This window comes from Ranitomeya imitator, chromosome 8 (genome assembly GCF_032444005.1).
Source record: "Ranitomeya imitator isolate aRanImi1 chromosome 8, aRanImi1.pri, whole genome shotgun sequence".
Taxonomy (NCBI): Eukaryota; Metazoa; Chordata; class Amphibia; order Anura; family Dendrobatidae; genus Ranitomeya; species Ranitomeya imitator.
Window position 1 is genome coordinate 14,208,718 of NC_091289.1, and position 24,261 is coordinate 14,232,978.

Consider the following 24,261-nt stretch of genomic DNA (forward strand, 5'->3'; position numbering starts at 1 on the left):
TTCCATGCACTGTTCTTTCCTGCCCATCTCTTCTGTGCTGTCTTTCTCACCCATCCCTTGAGCACTTTTTTCTCTCCCACATCTGTTTGCTCTCTTCTCGTCATCCCTTGCGCCCTCTTCTCTCCTCTCCATCCCTTGCCCCCTCTCTTCCCTCCTCACCATCCCTTGCGCCCTCTCTTCTCTCCTCGCCATCCCATGCACCCTCTCTTCTTTCCTCGACATACCTTGCGCCCTCTCTTCTCTCCTCGCCATCCCATGCACCCTCTCTTCTCTCCTCGACATACCTTGCGCCCTCTTCTCTCTCCTTGCCATCCCTTGCGCCCTCTCTTCTCTCCTCGCCATCCCATTCACCCTCTCTTCTCTCCTCTCCATCCCTTGCGCCCTCTCCTCTCTCCTTGCCATCCCTTGCGCCCTCTCTTCTCTCCTCGCCATCCCATGCACCCTCTCTTCTCTCCTCGACATACCTTGCGCCCTCTCCTCTCTCCTTGCCATCCCTTGCGCCCCCTCTTCTCTCCTCGCCATCCCATGCACCCTCTCTTCTCTCCTCGACATACCTTGCGCCCTCTCCTCTCTCCTTGCCATCCCTTGCGCCCTCTCTTCTCTCCTCGCCATCCCTTGCGCCCTCTCTTCTCTCCTCGCCATCCCATGCACCCTCTCTTCTCTCCTCTCCATCCCTTGCGCCCTCTCCTCTCTCCTTGCCATCCCTTGCGCCCTCTCTTCTCTCCTCGCCATCCCATGCACCCTCTCTTCTCTCCTCGACATACCTTGTGCCCTCTCCTCTCTCCTTGCCATCCCTTGCTCCCTCTCTTCTCTCCTTGCCATCCCTTGCTCCCTCTCTTCTCTCCTTGCCATCCCTTGCGCCCTCTTCTCTCCTCGACATCCCTTGCGCCCTCTTCTCTCCTCGACATCCCTTGCGCCCTCTCTTCTCTCCTCGCCATCCCATGCGCCCTCTCTTCTCTCCTCGACATACCTGGCGCCCTCTCTTCTTTCCTCACCATCCCTTGAATCCTCTCTTCTCTCCTCGACGTCCCTTGAATCCTCTCTTCTCTCCTCGACGTCCCTTGAATCCTCTCTTCTCTCCTCGACGTCCCTTGAATCCTCTCTTCTCTCCTCGACGTCCCTTGAATCCTCTCTTCTCTCCTCGACGTCCCTTGAATCCTCTCTTCTCTCCTCGACGTCCCTTGAATCCTCTCTTCTCTCCTCGACGTCCCTTGAATCCTCTCTTCTCTCCTCGACGTCCCTTGCGCCCTCTCTTCTCTCCTCGACGTCCCTTGCGCCCTCTCTTCTCTCCTCGACGTCCCTTGCGCCCTCTCTTCTCTCCTCGACGTCCCTTGCGCCCTCTCAACTTAATCACTTCCTGGATATCATACGATTACTGTCCTTCAGGTGCACACGTAACCACTTATCGCTGACCAAGAGTTGTATCAGGTATTACTAATGTTTTCCACCCTGGACCGGAAAGATGCTAAATGAATTGTGGATGAGCATTCATATCTTTGCAGTGTGGTCTTCTTCTTTCTGTGAGTTATTTGAGTATTTTCTAACTCCCTTTTCTTTATACAGAAAACTTATCCATCATAGGAAAGAAACACAATCCAGGAAAACCCACTCTCCGACCAGGCACTCGAACACCATGTCCACCTCTTCCAGTGACCACCACTTAGACCCAGGGAGGCAGCCCAACGGCATGTGCAGGACCGGATTGGATCGGCACATGAGCTTACCCAGCTCCGAGATTCAACCTGAGGATGATGGACAGTATCAGGTACGAGCGATGACACGTGCTTTATACAAGTACCGGCAGATCAGGTGTGTCACTGTCATTTCTGCTGTGTTTTAGATTCCACCCCAGCCTCGCCGTGCTGCCCCTCTTACACCGCCCCCTCCTGAAAAACGAAAAAATGCCCAGATGTCACAGACCGCGAAAAGTGAGTGATCTGATGATTTTCTCTAGTCACCGACTGGTGGCAGGACATGATTGTGATGTGCACAAAACTCTGCATCGTGCTAACATAGCATCACCATAACAGAGGCTTACACTAAATGGGTCACCTCTAAAAGGATTAGAAAAGCATGGCTTCCCTCTTCTAAAATAGCGCCACCACTTAGCACCAGTTGCAGTATCGCACACAGCGCCTCACCTATGAACAGGTTGTGAATAGTATTGCAGCTCAACCATGTTAAGTCCAGTGGCTCCAAGCTGCAATGCCAGACAAAGCCCGTGACCACCATCTTGTATTCCTTGTGCAAACTGAGCGGTAATGCACATACATAACCGATTTTGCTTATAGGAGTGCACAATACCACTTCCATAGATGTTAATTAATTCCCAAACTGTTCCGTCACCCCCTGTTTTTGCCATCCGCATGGTCAAACCTTCACTGACCGTGCATATATTGCCTGTTCTTTGCATAGGTGTTAAATATTGTTTGTGTGTTAACTCATCTGTTCTGTACAGTATGTTTTCCGACCATTAATTCCATGTTTTTTTTTTCTTCTAAGATGGTGTGGATAAGACCTCAAGATCCATATTAAACATGTCCACCACTAGCATGTCCTCTCTCGACACCTTGTGCACGACTTCTACAGACTCCTGTCATCTCACCGGAGCCTCCAGTCCCAGTCACACTCCTCCACCGGTCCCCAGCAGAAGTGCACACACCACAGTGTCCCAAAGTATGGACACCTACGCCTCAGTCCAAGGAGCACTGGACTCCCACAGTAAACGAACAGCTCCATCACCTCCTGACAAGGGGGTCACTGCTGATATCGAGAGGAACCCCCCAACCAAGAGAACTGCCCCGGCCCCTCCGTGCATGGAGGCCTTCAACACGGTCAACCAGGAGAGCAAAGCTAAATCACCGTCAAAGTCCTGGGCACCAGAAATCGAGAATTCAACTGTAACTGTTCCCAAATCGATTGGTGCTGAGTTAATTGAATTGGTCAGAAAGAACACAAATCTCAGCTACGAACTGTCCCGGGTTGCTATAGGGGTCGTCGTCGGCCACATTCAGACGTCTGTCACATCTACAGGTCCCGTGATGGAGCAGATTCTCATCTCTCTAGTGGAAGGCAAGGTAACGTGTTACCCTGTAAGGCTATGTGCACACATTGAGTAAATGGAAGCAGAAATTTCTGCACCATTTCTGCGTCTCTTGGCAGGGAAATGCACATTTTTTTAATGCGTTTTTTGCCTTGCATTTTTTGACTGATTAAAGTGTGGTCAAAGGTGAAAAACGCACAAAGACTTGACATGCAGCAGATTATTTTCGGCACCAAATCTACAAATCAGAAATGCTCACGTGTGCATAGCACTTCAGGTTTCTCATTCACTTTGCTGGCATCACGATTGCTTCAGGTTTTGATAGCAAATCTGCATGGCAAAAATGCACCAATTCTGCAAAGTGTGCACAAACCCCTAAGGTGTCGTCTTGTTAACTTTTTGCAAACTCTTTACAACTTTTCATGCCGAAGTTTAATATTTGTTATTGAGATACTATAAGATTATACTTATTCCAGACGAAACCACTATAATTAATTAAATTCAGACTCCAGACCAGACCCCTAAAGTTAATTTGGATCCCTATCAAACCCAAATCTGACCTGTAAAATAATTCAGATTCCTAAAATTCAGACCACGAAAAGTAATCAGGTGCCCGAAAATGGTGCATGATCGCTATGTTGTCACCATTGTAGTCTACGGCCCCAGCGGCGCTTCTGTCCGAATCCCGTTTTGTGGGGAGCTTTGGATGCAAACACCGACAGAACCCACAAATGGGCACAAAAGTGCAATGTGAAAGCCTAACATTTTCTGACACATCATATTTCAGTCCAAAATTAAACCGTTCTGGAAATGTCCAAAACCCCCTACAGTTCTGTTACAATGCCGGTGGTGTCATACTGAAAAAGGATCAGCGGGACGGCAGAGCGGACTTGGTGCCGGACTCTTCTGGACACTCTTCTAATATGTATGGTCACCTAATGGATCACAGGCGTTGTCACCGCTGCACAGGATCACCAGGGACAGCAATGGGGGATTCTATCAGTTTCCCTTTTTTATTTTCTTTTTAAAATTCTTTTATTAAGTTGTCTGTAACTTTTTGGTTTACAAGCCAATATATTTCACTGTCGATCACCTACACCAATCATGAACACCCCCTGGGCTGATAATTTGTTCTGCATAATTTATTGACATTGTATTGGAAGCTGTGCATTAATATTGATGATGATTTATTGTAAGCGTTCCATAAATATTGATGCTGACCTGGTTTCCAGTTTGATTGAAGACGAAGGGAAAATGGAAATGCTTAACCATCTAAGCCCTGCACATTGGAAAGCACTACTATATATCCATTATATGTGGACTTTACTGATCTCCAATAATGGCAACACACACTCACATGCTTTTTTTAAAGTTCTTTTTATTAACTTTAAGATAGCAATACATATATGCAGTATATTCAAACTGATCACATAGCAGTAACAAAACCCAAAACCCCTAAATCCTCCCCAAACTCTTCTCTGCGTGCACTGAACTTTTGAGATGTGTTATGGGATCGGTGTGTGACCAAGTATTCGCTGCATTAAACACCATTGGATATTTTCAAAGTGAGCTCGTAGATTTTCTTTAACCCCCAAGGGTAGAGACGGACACACTCACATGCTTAACCCAATCCTCATGCACCATGACTTGTCATCTTATTATTTCAGTGGACAGTTCCTCTTTATGGACATTTTGGCCAGCACTATAGGTGTTGGAACTACCTTCCTCCATTGAGCTGTCCATTGGTCAATGGCTAGCCCTGAACTGATGCCCAGGTCCAATGTGCCTGTATGCAATTCAACTGACAAAAGAGCAAAAGTAGAGGGGCCAAGGCTGACCTCCCCCATTTCCTGTAGAGGGGAGCCATGGCCCGCACCCCATTTCCTGCAGAGGGGACCCTCTGCATCCATTTCCAGTAGAGGTGAGCCGAGTCCTGCACCCCCCCCCCCCAATTTCCTGTAGAGGGGACCCCCTATTTTCTGTACAGGGAGCCGAGGCCTGCCCCACCCTCACCTCATGCAGAGAGCTAGTTTAGTGTACATATTTGCATTTACCGTGAAATAATAATTCTGGACTGACTTGTTGTTTTCTGGGGCTTTGGTTTTTGTTACAGAGCTACACATCTGTTGTATCCTTTAGTTTCCACTAGAGGGAGCCTGCTGCATGCAGATTATCCATTGACCTCAATAGCCCATACAGTAATCTCCTGAGCTCCCCCTAGTGGTGGCTGCAGGCAGAGTTTTATCATGTTACTCTCTGTGCAGAGGATGTGGACTTCGGCATCGTAGACAACACTTTACAACAAGTTCTATCCACCGCAGTTATATTGATGGTACATGGGATTAGCGGCTCCATTATTACTGATAAAAAAATCTCTCATCTGAGTAATTCCCATTTCGGTTTTCTCGTCCTATTCAGCAGCAGCCTTGTAATTGTCTGGATTCCTCCTCCCGGTCCCTGTAGGATTAGCAGGGAGACATCTATTTTCGGGTATCGGTTGATATTCCCCTTGCCTTCAGCCCACGTGTCACCAGTAACCGGACCCTTACATGCCCCCTATTTCTCTATGTATGGTATGTGGATGCCACAGTGAGATCCCCCTCCCGCCACGTGGCGGCTAATTACCGGTATTATGTAATTGCTCTGCAGGATGCTGTTGTCACAATAATTACATTTTAATGTTCCCGTAGATTACATGGCCTGTTGGGTCTGTGTCTGACACGATTGATTTTTGTAAGATTTTTTGACAGCTCTGGATATTTCCGGGCGCCTCTTATGTAAGAAAACAATCCAAGATCATCCGTCTGATAATTCGTCATCATCACAAGACTAATTAGACGATGGGGAGAAAACATGAGACCTCTCAGCTTGTCCTTATTGATATGAGAAGTTCTCAGTTTTCTTATCTACTCATAGTTTGTGTTTATTGTTGAGTTGTTTAAGCCCGAGCGTCTCCATTCCCTTTCTGATTCCTGGTTGTATCTGCTTCTAGAAAAGCCCAGAGATGTAAGTACCATACGACTGCGACTTTTTATTTTTATTTTGCATTTTTAAAATAGTCCACCAATCCTCATAGATTGCAATGTGTCACCGTAGGAAATCGGTAAATGCGATGTCGCAATGTAACAATCCCTGTATCAGCTTAATGCAGGTGTACACGTTGACGACCGCAAAGTTTCAAAAAGGGCAAAACAAGGTTCTAACTTCCAAATGTGTCTCCACTTGCATTAGACTTCCTGCAGCTGCTGCCGCTCACTTGCATCAGCAAAAAAGGATGAGGGGACCCTCCGCCTATCGGACCCTCCGCCTATCGGGCCCTCCGCCTATCGTGCCCTCCGCCTATCGGGCCTTCCGCCTGTCGTGCCCTCCGCCTGTCGGGCCCTCCGCCTGTCGTGCCCTCCGCCTGTCGGGCCCTCCGCCTGTCGGGCCTTCCGCCTGTCGGGCCCTCCGCCTGTCGTGCCCTCCGCCTGTCGTGCCCTCCGCCTATCGGGCCTTCCGCCTGTCGTGCCCTCCGCCTGTCGGGCCCTCCGCCTGTCGGGCCCTCCGCCTGTCGGGCCCTCCGCCTGTCGTGCCCTCCGCCTGTCGTGCCCTCCGCCTGTCGTGCCCTCCGCCTGTCGGGCCCTCCGCCTGTCGGGCCCTCCGCCTGTCGTGCCCTCCGCCTGTCGTGCCCTCCGCCTGTCGTGCCCTCCGCCTGTCGGGCCCTCCGCCTGTCGGGCCCTCCGCCTGTCGTGCCCTCCGCCTGTCGTGCCCTCCGCCTGTCGGGCCCTCCGCCTGTCGGGCCCTCCGCCTGTCGGGCCCTCCGCCTGTCGGGCCCTCCTCCTGTCGGGCCCTCCTCCTGTCGGGCCCTCCTCCTGTCGGGCCCTCCTCCTGTCGGGCCCTCCTCCTGTCGGGCCCTCCTCCTGTCGGGCCCTCCTCCTGTCGGGCCCTCCTCCTGTCGGGCCCTCCTCCTGTCGGGCCCGCCTGCTGTCGGGCCCGCCTGCTGTCGGGCCCTCCGCCTATCGTGCCCTCCGCCTATCGTGCCCTCCGCCTGTCAGGCAAACCTTCATCTGCTACGGTGCTGCCGGTTAGTGACCGCTGCCCGAGAGCTGCTCTCCCCTAATGCTGGCTAAATCTTCATCCTTCTGATCCCCTTATACACGTGTACGCTCAGTTCAGCTGAGCGTACACGTGTTCTGACCGGCTGCTACCAGACCCTCCGGCAGCGAATTATCTGCCCTGAAAATTAGGGAATTGCAATTAATGAAATCCAACCTCTTTCCCCCGACATCTGCTGAAGGTTGGGACCCCGGCCCCCTGATACACACCTTGTGCGTGGCCACCGTTAGCCCCAGTATAGCCTTCCTGTAATCCATTACTTCACTACAGTCCCTTCTTGGACTTTCCCCACTTGATCATGGACTTCGCAGGAAATAGAAATCTAACGACGCTTATAATTTCATCAAAGCGCCATCGCTCGGAGCGTTTGTTCCAGAAGCAGCGGGGATGCGGTAAATACATTTCCACTTCCTGTATATTTGATAAAAGCCCAGTAATTGGTAATCCTACCCGCCTGTGTAATCCCACCATCTTATGACATGACTAGCCTACATGTATATCATTATATCATGCCCATCGAGGCAGGAGTGGGGGGTGCACTAATATACGAGGCAGCGATCTCCAGAGATGGCAATTCAATAAATTAGATAAAAGTTTCCTCTGTAATGCGGCCTTCTGCTGATCTCCTGGGGACGTCTTCAGTGAGACTTGTTGTACTGCTAGTAACCTGCCTAATTATAGGGACACCGTCTCTGTGAGATCATGAAGGTCGGCACCTGCCAGGTCTAATCCACGACACTGGCACACGGGGACGCTTCCATATCCGTGGGATTTGCCATAATTGATTATGACCATGACATTTTTAGGTCCATATATATGTGATGATTCAGAATAAACTGATACAGAGATCCAAATCCTCTACGTGAACACGGATGCTAGCGACCTGCAGCCGCCACTAGAGGGAGCTCCCTGTATACTTCTCTCACATTGCAGTTTATAATAACACTCTATGTGATAAGCTTCTTGGCGCCCCCTAGTAGTTTTGCAAGTATCAGTCTAATTTTTAAAGCGTACCTGCCCTACCGAAAAATCTGAAGAAAAGCATGACTTCTGCCCCCCAAAAAAGGTAAAACTGCTTGCTTTTGTCCAAGAACTGTCCTAATTCTTAATACTTTGTAACTTGCCATCCACTAATTTTGAGTGGGTGGTTCCTTTTCATCAACATTAAGCCAGCATTGTAGGTGCTGGAACCTCCTTTTTTTCATTGTTTGCCCTGGACTGAAAGCTCATTTTTCTGTTAAGGGTGTATGTAGTTTGACTGAGAGTAGAGCAAGATCAGAGGGGCAAAGACCCTTCCTCCTCTTCCCGTAGAGGGGGCAAAATCCTGTCCTCCAATTCCTGTAGAGGGGGTCAAAGACCCTCCCTCATCTTCCCATACAAGGGGGCAGAGACCGGCCCTCCACTTCCCGTAGAAAATCTTAAAATGCGCTAGTTTGAAGGGGCTCGTGCAGGTCTGCCTAACTCTGAGGCTATCCAGTCTTAAGTTTGCATCACCGATTACTTGGCATAGTTTATCACAAGTCGTAAAGTGTCAAAATCTCATTGTAAATATGGTGCAAGTTATTAAAGACAGGTTTTTTGGGGGGGTTGCTTGCCGCAAATTAACTTGGTGTGCCCCAATGACTTTTTTTTTCTTTTTCTTTTGAACGATACTGAATCCTCATAGCAGCAGCTGTTGTCCTCCTTACTGATGTCTCCATTGAACTATGCCATAGAAAAAAAAGATAAAACCTTCTATTATTGAAGGATGTACCGGCCAGCGGAGACTCTGGTCAGTCTGACACATCCCTAATGGATACACTAATGTTTGGTCAACGATCCCAGGTCAAGTTCCACACGAATCTGCGGGCAGAGCGTCAAGTGCAGGGTAGGGTTTCCTCAAGAAACTGACTGCCAAATAACCCTGAGAGGGTGAGGAGGGGACATTAAGATCTACAAGATGCCCATCAAGGGTTAAATGATTACTTTCCTCCAAATACAGCACCTCCAGTGTCCATGCATTGTCTCTGATTTTGCATCTTCGCCCCTTTTAGATCCATAATGGAAATAACCAATGTGTTAATAAATGCAATAACTTCTGGTCTGTTTTTTTTATAATAAACCCCCACTAACCTATAATGGCTGTAGCCATGTGTATGGGGGAATTGGGAGATCTGGCTGTTGGCCAATCGATTATTTAGCTAGCTGGTAAGATTTGTGACCAGGTTTTGACTCCGATTTCTAGACAAAAATTTCATGGGACACTTACAAAGTAAGAGAAGACTTTCATTAAAAGAGATTTTTATTTGGTCGCCCTTTTCTGGGATAGGCTGTCAATATCAGATTGATTGGGGTACAACAGTCATCACCCCCGGCCATCTGCTAAATGGGATGATATGGACACCTTTGGGTGCATTTTCTTTATTTTAAATTTGTTTTTTTGGCCCCCAAAAAATATTTGTGCACAGATTGACTTTACAGTATTTTTTTTCCCCTGCGCATTGCTCAAGAATAAGTTAACTGAGACTCAGTCAGCGAGCTTGTTATAATTTATGACCATGTCAAAATTGTTCATGATTTTTCACGAAAAGTAAATGGTGAACTCGCTAATTTGCAGTTTGGACTGTTTACAAACATGCGACAACTGCTTTTAGTAAAACCCAACTGCCAAACTTCTTGGCCAAAAGTGCCGGCATTTCTTTATGCATAATGCAATGGTTGTCTAATCTGGACGTCGTGATTTTCCCCCCACAAATATCGGCTGTAGAGTAGATTGTTTCCTGTTGTAAAATGTGTCTCTTGTCTTGATTTGCAGGACTCCAGCGCTGGATTACCTTCCGGACAGATCTGTCACGACGAGCAGCGCCTGGAGGTCATCTTTGCAGACTTGGCCAGGCACAAGGATGACGCTCAGCAGCGCAGCTGGGCCCTGTATGAAGACGAAAATGTCATCCTCTGCTACCTGGAGGAACTGCTCCTCATCCTGGTGCGTCCCTGAATACCGGCTTACCTAAGCCTTCCATACGTGCAGTCACTGGTTTTTACAAAAGAGGCTATAGCCAATTCTGTGTGTTAATGACCCCAGTGGGCTCAAGTCTTTAGATTGGAGTCTATCCTCATAGTTTTGCATTTTTGCTTGATTTGCTGCATTATTTGTTGTGATAAACGGCATCATGTTATTAATGTCCGTGCTCCCAGAAATGACCTGCAGGTCTTTGTTTTCCGCTTTGATCGTGCAGATCGCCATGACTGACAGGTGTCTTCCTCGCTACTCGTCTAGTCACTCTACCTATTCATGTGTTTTTCTTAGGCTCAAATTCATGTAAATTAATTATAACATGTGCAGTGTCTAAAAATATTCCACAGTAATATCCCCAAAGTCGACCTAACGTGCCCCGGTTTTCATCCAGACAGATGCAGATCCCGAGGTGTGCAAGAAGATGTGCAAGAGGAACCAGTTTGAGGCCGTATTGTCCCTGGTGGCTTATTATCAAATGGTAAGTAGTATATTCCCATAATAACTGGCAGCGCTTTCCACAAACTTATCGGTGTGTAAAAGAAAAGCATCTGGCAGCAACCAAAAAAGAGCAAGATTTTCTGTAAAACCTCCATCTGTTGGATGTGTTACATTAGTGATTTAGTTTTTAGAGTCAGAAATGGTAAATCTACACATTGTCTGATAAAAGGAGGACGACTTCATGGACTGTTCATCTGATCGGCACATCAATCTGTGCAGTCCTATAATATTGCCATACATGATGTGATACCTGCAGAGTGGTGGCCACATTTATGGACTGTACGGTGTTTCCCACTGAAGTCTACCGGAAATGGCCAAGTGTGACCACCATGTAGTCTCCTGACAGATCGGGGGTCCTACAGATGGGGGGTCCTACATCAGCATGACTGTCATTATTGTTTCTTACCTTTGCATATGTTTTTTTCCCACAGGAGCATAGAGTGTCGCTGCGCTTGTTACTTCTGAAGTGTTTCGGAGCCATGTGCAATCTGGATGCCTCCATTATTTCTTGTCTTGTTAACTCTCTCCTTCCCATGGAGCTGGCCCGTGACATGCAGACACACACTCAAGGCGAGTTACTCGGAAAAATTTGTACTGAAGAATGAAATTTTTAGCCCCCAAACACAAGCAGCGTCTTATGCCAAGATCATTAATGACCACCGACCGGCAGCAATCATTTACAGACCTGTTTACGCTCAATGTGCAGAGAGCAATCTTTAGTACACTTGACCAGTGCACATAGATTCATGATATCATCAGCACGTCCTATTTATAAGGGGCAATGTGCTACTGATGGCGATAATTATTAGACTGGCTTAAAAATAAGCCCCCCTGTTTAGATGAGTCTGGAAAGAGTGCACCTAGAAACTCTGGTTCCCTGATTTATTGTCTCTGCTAAGTTAGCTATTAGCTTATGTATTTTTGGATTATTTCATACACCAAGAGTAGGGAGCTGCGTATACTGAGAATATTGGGTAGGTCGATGGGTAAGAACAGCTGCTCTCCACGCTACTGATGTTTTGGAGATTGGACCTCTTTCTCTGCATCTCTCCCCCTTTAATACAGTGAAGTTTTGAGCAGAAGCCGCCATTAATTGTCCTTGCATTAGCACACACTTTTATATGGCCCCCGTTATACAATGCACTGCCAATACTTTACTGGAAAGTCGTTTCTTGGCAATGATAATTCTTCCATTCTGTATTTTATTGTTGCCTATTGATCACACGGTTTCAGAGGGTTGTAATTCCAGCATCGCCCAGAAATCATCTGTATGATTATGCCAGCTCCTGGACTCCTCGCTTGGCAGCGGGACACATAGGAAGAGAATATGAATCAGTATTGACCTTGACTTAATTTCTGCTCAAGACGCTGGCATCATGCTTGGGTGGGGACAACAAGGTGATGAGAATCGCATCTTGTATACTGAACAAAAATATCAACGCAAAACTTTTTTTGTTTTTTGCTCCTATTTTTCATGAGCTGAACTCAAAGATCTAAGACTTTTTCTATGGACACAAAAGGCCTTGCTCTCTCAAATATTGTTCACAAATTTGCCTAAATCTCACAGGGTGGGAACCGCAGCACTCTGACTGGTGGTATTAATTTTACCGCCGGTGTTTCTCGTTCTATCATGCAGATGACCACGCGAGAAACACCCGGTGTTCGGGGTGCCGAACCTGAACAGTAACACGGACTCTTTCTGGTGAAGTTCGGGTTCCATGCCCGAACAGTAGGTGTTCGCTATGGACCCTGAACTTTACTGTTCGGGTTCGCCCATCTCTAATCACCACCAATGTATAACTGCATGTCAGATGTTATGAGCTATATCTTCCACTACTGCAACCATGACGTGACGTGTCTGTGGTCCAGATCGGATCGGGAAAGGTGAGGAGCTTGAGGTTAAAGAGCAGATGGGTTCCTTAGGCTCCGCACCTTGGTGCACTATGCACATATTTTAGATTTGCTCTATATTTGCAAAACCGTATGATTTTAGATTTGTTGCACACACCATTGTAAGCCATCCTGTTATGGCGGCATATTTTATATACAGGATCTTTGGATGCATAAAAGTAAAGTGTGATTATCTAATCCCGCTGTGATGGAGGAGCCGCACAATGGCTCTTCCTCCTGGGGGGCCTTTCCCTCTCTGGTTTTTATTTCACATTCAGTCTTTGTCGTTTTTTCGCGCTCTGTGATCTTTCTCCTTCTGGTTTTATGTTTTTATTATTCACTAAATGAATGTCACTTTGTGTTAAAAGCTTGCAAGTCGCACAAGAAAGGCGAAGAGACAGAAGCGCTCGGTGTGCTCCACGCCGGCGTTCGGATATTTCAGCGCAGTGCATTCCCGGGCGGAAACTAAGGAGCAGAACCATTTATAAATCATGGCCAGACATTAAAGAACATGGACGGTGTATAAATATAGGATTGTAAATACGCAGCTCCCGGCGCGTGGACGCCGCTCCTAGTAACAGGCTGCAATCATGAAATGTGAAGGTGTAGAGCAGGAGAGAAAAAAAAACATTCATCCCGTAGTAACGCGGCGTGCAGGTCGTGTATGATAACGGCCTCCATAAATGTAAGACAATTGTATGTATTGTAGGAAAAAGGCTTTACCCTACCGATCCGAAGCTGGACGCACAAAAAACCCTTATAGATTGATAAATACGTTACTGGTTCAAAAGGCGTTCAGACCCCTAAAAATTAGCGTCCCTACTGTTTCCTGGTGTCAGCGTCTTGTCGTTTAACCGTGGCAGTCACGGGCTTATCCTCCGTAGGATATGGGGATAGCAACTCTATAGAGCTATGGAAGTCGCAAGGCAAGTTTACTACGTACCTGTGGCCAAAAATGAAGACCTCATGAAATCTGATGCTTTTGTTCTGGGGTCAGCTGTTTGTTCTACAGACGCCTCCGGAATATTTTTTAATCATTTTGTTGGAGTTGATGCCTGACATTGCTACCCCCAACACTCCCACTAAGTCACTATAAGTCTGTGAAGTCACTTCTAAGCTGTGACATCCGCGTGTAAAAGGTCCTGGAGGGTCTGTAGTGAGGCTTCTCCTGTTTCAGAACATGAATGAATCTTGGGTCTTGCAGTTGAGAAAAATCATGTTGTAAATTAACATTTTTCTAACCCTCTCATTCACTGTGAATGTCCTAGAAGGGCTGTAGTGAAGCTTCTCTTAAATGAATAGATCTCTGGTTTGTAGTGAAGAAAAATCACATTATTAACAAGCATGTCTTTATAAACCCTATTAATGACTTGTTGTAGTAAATATATATATTACTAGATGGTGTCAGAATATGAATGGATCTTGGGTGTTTCAGTGAAGAAAAATCACCTTAAAGCCAATCACGTTTGTTATAAACCCTATAAACAACTTATTATAAAAAACAAAAAAGCATTAATAGATGGCGCGTTGTTCAGATTTGAAAATGACCTTGAATTTCAGGCACCGTAAGCTGTTTTGGGGCTTAGGAGTTCTGGGCGGACGTCTGCTGCATTGTTGGTTCTAATCCCTTTTACGCCTGGTGAAGCCGCCCGTGCCCGTCCTCGCGACGGGAATACTTGGGCTCCCTGGGATCCGATGTGACTGAAGCCAACTGGTTAAATATTTAAGGTCTTTGAAGTGTGAGATTTCCACCTTGGGGACGGATTGTCCTGCAAGTTGGCAGCTCGTCACTCACCCCGTCCTGAGACGATAAAGACGGTGGTGTCGGCAGAGCACATGAAAGCGAGCGAAGCCGTAACGGCACAGTCTTCATTGTCTCTAACTGCATTCCAGTGTGAATATTCTGACGTTAATCCCTACAATCGACTCCCTATATTCCATGCTTTCTGGATCGGGGCCACAATTATGATTCGCAAACACCAGATTTCCAATGAATGTTTTCTTGTTATGAGTAGAGGAGACCGAGGACGATGCAAAGTCATCCGTATGCCATCCGCGCAGCATCGGCCCTCAGCTCCTTTATTCTTGGGGTCAGAGTTGGACACCCACTTAGATGAGATGAGGATGCCAGTTTTTAATCTTCATTTAAAGGGGTTTTCCTTCACAACCATTTTACTTTTAGAAATCCAGGAGAGTTGGTCCAGTGCTGAAAACTCACAAAGTATTAATCTGTCAACATCATAGATTATCGAGCTCCTTTATAAATATAGAGACGTGACTCTAAACCGATGTCCCCTTCTCTTACAGAACACCAGAAACTCTGCTACTCCGCATTAGTTCTGTCCATGATCTTCTCCATGGGAGAGCCACTTCCGTACCATCATTACGGTAAGTAGTGTCCACGTGACATCTGTCCGTGTGGATCTTGCCGCTATAATGTGGCGGTTAAATTGTGACCACGCCATAGAGAAGGACACCTCAACGCCTTATATTTACTGGCTGATTTTTTTTTTTAGTTTGTGGGGGTGGAGGGGGCGATGCCTTCCGCAGTGGAGTTTGGCTTCTGGCAAGGATTGAGTGGCTTGGCTTCGCAGGCAGGATTCCTTCAGGCACATTTACGATCTGGCGGGTTCTCATTTGTTTTCCCTCTAAACACATTCACACTTGGACATATGTTCATAGTAGCTGTGCTCACAATCAACGATCCGGGACGGGAATCTCGCCGTACATTGTGCAGCAGCTGGGAAAATAAATACATTCATACCACTCTCCTTACTGCAGAGCATCTCAACTCCCAGTTTGTCCAGTTCCTGCTTGAAGTGATTGAGGACGGTCTGCCTTCAGACACAACCGAGCAGCTGCCCGACCTGTTCCTCAATGTGCTGCTGGCATTTAACTTACACATAGCAGGTATGTGTGATAATCCAGAATGAGCCCCACTCAAGACGTAAACATTCACGAGTGACTGCAATGAACCCCAATATTTCACTCCAGACATGTCCTACTCACAGGATGCTAATACTGTAATACTAACCCTATGTACAGGAATATAACTACTATAATACTGCTACTATGTACAAGAATATAACTACTATAATACTGCCCCTATGTACAAGAATATAACTACTATAATACTGCCCCTATGTACAAGAATATAACTACTGTAATACTGCTCCTATGTACAAGAATATAACTACTATAATACTGCCCCTATGTACAAGAATATTACTACTATAATACTGTCCCTATGTACAAGAATATAACTACTATAATACTGCCCCTATGTACAAGAATATAACTACTGTAATACTGCTCCTATGTACAAGAGTATAACTACTATAATACTGCCCCTATGTACAAGAATATTACTACTATAATACTGTCCCTATGTACAAGAATATAACTACTATAATACTGTCCCTATGTACAAGAATATAACTACTATAATACTGCCCCTATGTACAAGAATATAACTACTATAACACTGCCCCTATGTACAAGAATATAACTACTGTAATACTGCCCCCTATATACAAGAATATAACTACTATAACACTGCCCCTATGTACAAGAATATAACTACTGTAATACTGCCCCCTATATACAAGAATATATCTACTATAATACTGCCCCTATGTACAAGAATATAACTACTGTAATACTGCTCCTATGTACAAGAATATAACTACTATAATACTGCTCCTATGTACAAGAATATAACTACTATAATACTGCTCCTATGTACAAGAATATAACTACTATAATACTGCCCCTATGTACAAGAATATAACTGCTATAATACTGCCCCTATGTACATAATATAACTACTATAATACTGCCCCCATAAGGTTACATAACTTCTTTACTGCCCGTTTTTGTAGTTCCAGCAAGTAATGTGATTATGAAAACTCTGTGTAAACGTCCCAATGTGAAGATCTTTACAGAGAAGCTTCTTCTGCTTCTGAACAGAGGAGGTAGGTGTGTGACTGTCCTCCCATGTTCCGGGTCTTGTAATGAAGAGGTGACTTACTTGTCCTGTCCTCTCTTGTTACCAGATGATCCTGTTTGTATCTTTAAGCACCAGCCTCAGCCCCCGCACTCTGTGCTGAAGATCCTGCAGGATGTATTCGCCGGCTCAGACACGGCTAACATCTTCTACCACACAGACATGATGGTAATGATCGATATCGTTGTGCGTCAGATCGCGGATCTTTCTCCCGGAGATAAGGTGAGTCTTGTCGACACAAGGAATGCCACGTTCATAGTCTTGCAATGAAACCGTTCTGACCACGTGTGTCTCACAGCTTCTCAAGACTCCTCAATATGGACTTATAGGGGTTGCCCTGCACTGAAATACATCTTTTTCTAGGTATGGATGGTTGTAAAATGATAAACGTAGACCTACTCGCCTTGCAAAACCCCCATTGATCCAGCGCAGGCCTCTTTGCTTCTGGAGCTGCCACAGACCTCCGATGTCTGCTCTGTTTTAAAACCAATGGAAAAACCTTCCGTGCCTAGGAAAAAAAATGATTTCAGTGTCGGGTGACCCTGTAAAATCCTACAACAGCTGCTCTTCCTGCTGTAATGCAGACCAGAAGTGGTAGCAGCTGATCATGGGTGTAGGGGGGCGTCGGACCCCCACAGATCTGATATGTATGACTTATCCTAAACATTGGCCATCAGTATCAGTTCTGGTTGCTTTCTGAGGCTCCTTAGTAGGTCAGACATTGGCTTACTAAGTCGATGGAGAAGAAGCCGTATTCTTCCTTCTAGAGGAGGACTACCTTGATAACTTGCTTGTAATGCTAGGTTCACATTGCGTTAGGGCAGTCCGTCTAGCGCATAGCGCTACGGACTGCGCTAACGCAATGTCCCAAAAGGGATCGCGTTAGCCGAGGAATGGACCGCGAACACTGGTCCGTCACTCAAATGACGGCACATCGCTAGCGCACACCCAATGTGGGCGTGCGCTAGCGATGCGTTCGCCATTACAAGCAATGGCGGTGTTAACGGACTACGTTACACCGCGTTATGCCGTGGTGTAACGTAGTCCGTTAAACGTACCGCCATAACACAATGGGAACCAAGCCTAAGACCCTCTATGCCAGCTGCATGTCCACACTGAGACCCTCTTGAGAGCGGAGGGTAAGGCATCCGTAGTCTCCCGCCGTGTGGTGTAATTACTGATTCCTCCCATCCCCGCAGCTGCGGATGGAGTACCTCTCCCTGATGCACGCCATCATCCGCTCCACTGACTACCTGCAGCACCTGCACCGCCGGCAAGACCTGCACAGCATAATGCAGCGCATTCTCGACGAAGAAGAGGAAGGACCTCACAGTCAGATGGACAAAATGATCATCCAGGAAATCTACAAGGAATTTCCTCAGATCTCCCCCGAGAGCGGGTGACCGATTCCTGGCCGGGAGGAACACGTTTACAAAGCTGCAGAAACTTCAGCTTGACGGTGACTTGTTCACAGCATTGCCGCTGCTCTCCTTACATCCTAGGGGGCGCAGCGTCTGTTGCTGCAGTTGCAGGATGTTTTTGCTACTGAAAGTATGGAAATTAATTTTGCATTAGAGGAAGGTTTTGTTTTCTCTTAAAGCTTTTCAGGTCTAAATCTAATCTCTTCCTTATATAACGACCTGGGGGAACTGTTAACTGGAAGTTTAATGTCTCCTGTCCTTTCTGATCCTGCTGAGTTTATTAAGATTTTTCTATCAAAAGTAACTGGTGACCAGTAATGGTGAATGAGGCAACTGTTGTTATTATGGGGCGGTTCTCCTGGGGTGCCTGGTACCTTCTGCCCCGGATAACACTGGTTGAAATGATGCAGGAAAGGCAGGAACATCACAGGAGAGAGATGCACTGAGTTATTGCAGGCCTTTATCCCCTCCTTACTGACACTTGGCTATAAAGGAAAACATTTAGTCTGCATAAATGGGAAGTCCACACTAAATGATCATTACTCTGTTGTAGATCCATGTAAGAAGGTCTTTTATCTCTTACCCCGCTGATCTCCAAAATAAAATGGCTCTGGAGGGAGTTTAAACCCCTTTGTTACAGCTCAGCGGTTTCTGTTATTCGATGCATGGGTCTTATAGTAACAGCAACGTCTCGGCAGTACCAAAGGGGTGTGAAATCTCTATACAGTCTATTCTTGCTAGAAATGGATGCTTGTCTGAAATCAGTCACCAGTGTTCATGTGTCTATAGGAGGTCACATACTTACCAACTTTTCCAATGCAAAATTGTGGCCCCAACCCTAGGATCACCCCAAAATGCCCACTTTTGGGTGTGGTTTAGCCAAGCCATGCCCCTTTTGTAGGACTAGCAAGTCTGGGTTGGAAATAAATTCTGGAGGGACCGGATCTCCTTATTCTTAATCCCCTATAAGCCCATATAGGACGGCCATCTTCCCCGAGTCCTGCCGGCACTTCTGCACTTCCACAGGTGACTTTGCAGATCTCCGTAGGAGCAAGGACAATTATGGTAGTCACCTGCTGATGGCAGCACTTGTTGCTAGGCAACAGCCCAGGCCATGCTGGGAGTTGTACTTCCACAGATGGCTGGGAGCATCAGAATAGCCGTTCTCTACAATATAAATGAGCTGGTAAGTCCCTATTGTCCGAAATATTAATATGCAAGTTCTTGGCGTATGTGGTTAGGGCAGTCGTCCCCCGGAGTGGTATAACTGTGCAGAGATCATTAACCCTATAAAACCAGAATTATATATATTTTACTAGCATGTGAAGTAATGACCGTTGGCGAGCTCGTCGTGCGTCTTGTTGCACCTTTCTACTGGATATTGCTAATCTGCAGATTTCTCTATTTTGTTAACCAGATGCTTTACTGACCAGGATGCATGGGTCTGACGGATGATATTTTTCTAATTGAAGCTGCCACAGATTATTTTATCACATGTATTTCGATTGCTATTTTAAACTGGCATGTTTTATAGTAAAAAAATAAATTGCGTCAATGGAAAACCAGACCCTTGGTGGCAGCAGCAGGTGGTATCCGCCGTCTCCAGAGTGCGCTGTGCTGTCCTGCCGTCTTTGTCGTGTATTTTGTCCTCCTTTATTAGGTCGGATTGACGAGCTGATGTTATTGGGTAATTGCATTGTAAGCAAGTAGTGTTCATTTTGGAGAAATAGCCATCTACGAAAACGAGCGGGTCATTAATAACCCGCAAGTATGCTGGAAATACATCGTTCTCGACTACGGCCCTCCCGATGCAAAATCCGTCACAGAATCCAGGCCGACCATATGTAAGGTATCTGCAAATCTACTTAAAGGGGTTGTCCACTACTTTACAATATATTCTGAAGTTATTCACCAACCGCATCATCGCCGCTCCTCCAATCTCCACACCGTGTTCCCCACCGGTCTCCTCGCTGCTCCTTTGGTGTTGGGGCGCAGCCTTACATTAAGCAGGAAGAGAGACTGGAACTTGATCCAACTTTCCCAAACATTTGGATCGCTCGGTGCGCCCCTCCGATCTCACATTGGAGACCAGTATGGCCGCTCTGCTGCACCTTGTCTGTTCATTATGCAGAAGTCTTGTGTTACGCCGTTGCTTCATTAATATGGAACACACACTGACATTTTTTTTGTTACTTATTGCTTTGCTACATTTGTTTTGTTGTCTTTGTATCCATTTGTGAGATGCTGTCGTTGTGTGAACATTGTAACTTTCTAATCTGCATTGTACGACTCCGCCAATGTAACCCGCCATTCATCTGTACACGGGGCACCTGCCCTGCTGCGCCCACGTACATTGTATGTCTGTCTTTCCGTACTTGGAATAAATGGAATCAAATAAAATGTATCTCCTCATCTATTGTCTTTTTACTGCTTTGTTAGCTGGTCTTACATTCTCTTAAAGGGGCAGCACAGGTAGTGATCTGTTGTCTGAATTAATCGCATCCTGCTTGAGAAGCTTCAGATCCCCAGGTCGTAAGTGCAGATCTCCAAGATGGACAAAAGCTTAAAGAGGTTGAGCACCACTGGGGACAATTTTTTTTTTTTTGCTTAAATGCATGGATTTAGGGTTTAAAATAATTTTTGTAGTTTTTCATAAAAATTTTTTGCACTGTTTGGGATTTACTGGCTTTCTTTCACTGCAAATTCGCCTTTGATGTGGTCTGTGGTCGTAAATCTGCTGAGAAGCGGAAAAAAGGACAGAAGAGGTTGACAAACTTTCCAGTTAGACACTTTAGAATGATCTCACTGTTAGATTCTCAGTTAAACCGTTCTTCAGTCAGCAATAGACTGTGCAACAGAGATTTGTAAAGAAACCCAAGTGCAATAAATATTTTAAACGAAAATGCATGCATTTAAGAAGAACAAAACATTTGATAAAAGGTGGACCGCCCCTTTTAGTGACTGCACCAGTAGAATAGTGAGTACAGCTCTGGAGTAAAATGACTCATTATGGAATGGACAAGGCAACTGTTAGGTGGATTCATAACTGGCTTAGTGATCGGACCCAAAGAGTGGTCGTAAATGGCTGCACATCCAGTTGGAAGAATGTCTGAAGTGGGATACCACAGGGCTCTGTCCTGGACCCTGTATTGTTCAACATCTTTATCAATGATTTAGATGAAGGGATTGAGGGTAAGATGATTAAATTTGCTGATTACACAAAGCTAGGAGGGACAGCTAATACTAGAGAAGAGAGGATTCATAGTAACATAGTAACATAGTTAGGCCGAAAAAAGACATTTGTCCATCCAGTTCAGCCTATATTCCATCATAATAAATTCCCAGATCTACGTCCTTCTACAGAACCTAATTGTATGATACAATATTGTTCTGCTCCAGGAAGACATCCAGGCCTCTCTTGAACCCCTCGACTGAGTTCGCCATCACCACCTCCTCAGGCAAGCAATTCCAGATTCTCACTGCCCTAACAGTAAAGAATCCTCTTCTATGTTGGTGGAAAAACCTTCTCTCCTCCAGACGCAAAGAATGCCCCCTTGTGCCCGTCACCTCCCTTGGTATAAACAGATCCTCAGCGAGATATTTGTATTGTCCCCTTATATACTTATACATGGTTATTAGATCGCCCCTCAGTCGTCTTTTTTCTAGACTAAATAATCCTAATTTCGCTAATCTATCTGGGTATTGTAGTTCTCCCATCCCCTTTATTAATTTTGTTGCCCTCCTTTGTACTCTCTCTAGTTCCATTATATCCTTCCTGAGCACCGGTGCCCAAAACTGGACACAGTACTCCATGTGCGGTCTAACTAGGGATTTGTACAGAGGCAGTATAATGCTCTCATCATGTGTATCCAGACCTCTTTTAATGCACCCCATGATCCTGTTTGCCTTGGCAGCTGCTGCCTGGCACTGGCTGCTCCAGGTAAGTTTATCATTAACTAGGATCCCCAAGTCCTTCTCCCTGTCAGATTTACCCAGTGGTTTCCCATTCAGTGTGTAATGGTGACATTGATTCCTTCTTCCCATGTGTATAACCTTACATTTATCATTGTTAAACCTCATCTGCCACCTTTCAGCCCAAGTTTCCAACTTATCCAGATCCATCTGTAGCAGAATACTATCTTCTCTTGTATTAACTGCTTTACATAGTTTTGTATCATCTGCAAATATCGATATTTTACTGTGTAAACCTTCTACCAGATCATTAATGAATATGTTGAAGAGAACAGGTCCCAATACCGACCCCTGCGGTACCCCACTGGTCACAGCGACCCAGTTAGAGACTATACCATTTATAACCACCCTCTGCTTTCTATCACTAAGCCAGTTACTAACCCATTTACACACAATTTCCCCCAGACCAAGCATTCTCATTTTGTGTACCAACCTCTTGTGCGGCACGGTATCAAACGCTTTGGAAAAATCGAGATATACCACGTCCAATGACTCACCGTGGTCCAGCCTATAGCTTACCTCTTCATAAAAACTGATTAGATTGGTTTGACAGGAGCGATTTCTCATAAACCCATGCTGATATGGAGTTAAACAGTTATTCTCATTGAGATAATCCAGAATAACATCCCTCAGAAACCCTTCAAATATTTTACCAACAATAGAGGTTAGACTTACTGGCCTATAATTTCCAGGTTCACTTTTAGAGCCCTTTTTGAATATTGGCACCACATTTGCTATGCGCCAATCCTGCGGAACAGACCCTGTCGCTATAGAGTCCCTAAAAATAAGAAATAATGGTATATCTATTACATTACTTAGTTCTCTTAGTACTCGTGGGTGTATGCCATCCGGACCCGGAGATTTATCTATTTTAATCTTATTTAGCCGGTTTCGCACCTCTTCTTGGGTTAGATTGGTGACCCTTAATATAGGGTTTTCATTGTTTCTTGGGATTTCACCTAGCATTTCATTTTCCACCGTGAATACCGTGGAGAAGAAGGTGTTTAATATGTTAGCTTTTTCCTCGTCATCTACAACCATTCTTTCCTCACTATTTTTTAAGGGGCCTACATTTTCAGTTTTTATTCTTTTACTATTGATATAGTTGAAGAACAGTTTGGGATTAGTTTTACTCTCCTTAGCAATGTGCTTCTCTGTTTCCTTTTTGGCAGCTTTAATTAGTTTTTTAGATAAAGTATTTTTCTCCCTATAGTTTTTTAGAGCTTCAATGGTGCCATCCTGCTTTAGTAGTGCAAATGCTTTCTTTTTACTGTTAATTGCCTGTCTTACTTCTTTGTTTAGCCACATTGGGTTTTTCCTATTTCTAGTCCTTTTATTCCCACAAGGTATAAACCGCTTACACTGCCTATTTAGGATGTTCTTAAACATTTCCCATTTATTATCTGTATTCTTATTTCTGAGGATATTGTCCCAGTCTACCAGATTAAGGGCATCTCTAAGCTGGTCAAACTTTGCCTTCCTAAAGTTCAGTGTTTTTGTGACTCCCTGACAAGTCCCCCTAGTGAAAGACAGGTGAAACTGCACAATATTGTGGTCGCTATTTCCTAAATGCCCAACCACCTGCAGATTTGTTATTCTGTCAGGTCTATTAGATAGTATTAGGTCTAAAAGTGCTGCTCCTCTGGTTGGATTCTGCACCAATTGTGAAAGATAATTTTTCTTGGTTATTAGCAGAAACCTGTTGCCTTTATGGGTTTCACAGGTTTCTGTTTCCCAGTTTATATCCGGGTAGTTAAAGTCCCCCATAACCAGGACCTCATTATGGGTTGCAGCTTCATCTATCTGCTTTACAAGTAGACTTTCCATGGTTTCTGTTATATTTGGGGGTTTGTAACAGACCCCAATGAGAATTTTGTTACCATTTTTCCCTCCATGAATTTCGACCCATATGGACTCGATATCCTCATTTCCTTCGCTAATATCCTCCCTTAAAGTGGACTTTAGACAAGACTTTACATAGAGACAAACCCCTCCTCCTCTCCGATTTTTACGATCCTTTCTAAACAGACTGTAACCCTGTAAGTTAACTGCCCAGTCATAGCTTTCATCTAACCATGTCTCGGTTATTCCCACTATGTCAAAGTTACCTGTAGATATTTCTGCTTCTAGTTCTTCCATCTTGTTTGTCAGGCTTCTGGCGTTTGCAAGCATGCAGTTTAGAGGATTTTGTTTTGTTCCAATCTCCTCGCTGTGGATTGTTTTAGAAATGTTCTTACCGCCCTTCTGAGTATGTTTTCCTGGATCTTCTTTGTTCAAGTCTAATGTTTTTCTTCCCGTCCCCTCTTCTTCTAGTTTAACAGATTCAAACAGATATAAA

The 24,261-nt window shown here is 45.4% G+C and overlaps 1 protein-coding gene across 1 annotated transcript in view; it reads left to right on the forward strand.

Moving 5' to 3' along the window:
* The window catches only part of NCKIPSD (NCK interacting protein with SH3 domain), a 40,775-nt gene extending 20,412 nt beyond the window's left edge, over window positions 1-20,363 (forward strand). The window contains exons 3-13 of the mRNA XM_069736334.1: window positions 1,564-1,765; window positions 1,841-1,928; window positions 2,503-3,077; window positions 9,933-10,103; window positions 10,528-10,614; window positions 11,066-11,204; window positions 14,832-14,912; window positions 15,306-15,434; window positions 16,406-16,498; window positions 16,580-16,752; window positions 17,730-20,363. Of these exons, the coding sequence (XP_069592435.1) occupies window positions 1,564-1,765; window positions 1,841-1,928; window positions 2,503-3,077; window positions 9,933-10,103; window positions 10,528-10,614; window positions 11,066-11,204; window positions 14,832-14,912; window positions 15,306-15,434; window positions 16,406-16,498; window positions 16,580-16,752; window positions 17,730-17,933 (1,942 nt within the window). The 3' untranslated portion in view covers window positions 17,934-20,363. The remainder of the gene's footprint in view (window positions 1-1,563; window positions 1,766-1,840; window positions 1,929-2,502; window positions 3,078-9,932; window positions 10,104-10,527; window positions 10,615-11,065; window positions 11,205-14,831; window positions 14,913-15,305; window positions 15,435-16,405; window positions 16,499-16,579; window positions 16,753-17,729) is intronic.
* Window positions 20,364-24,261: the final 3,898 nt, after the last annotated feature.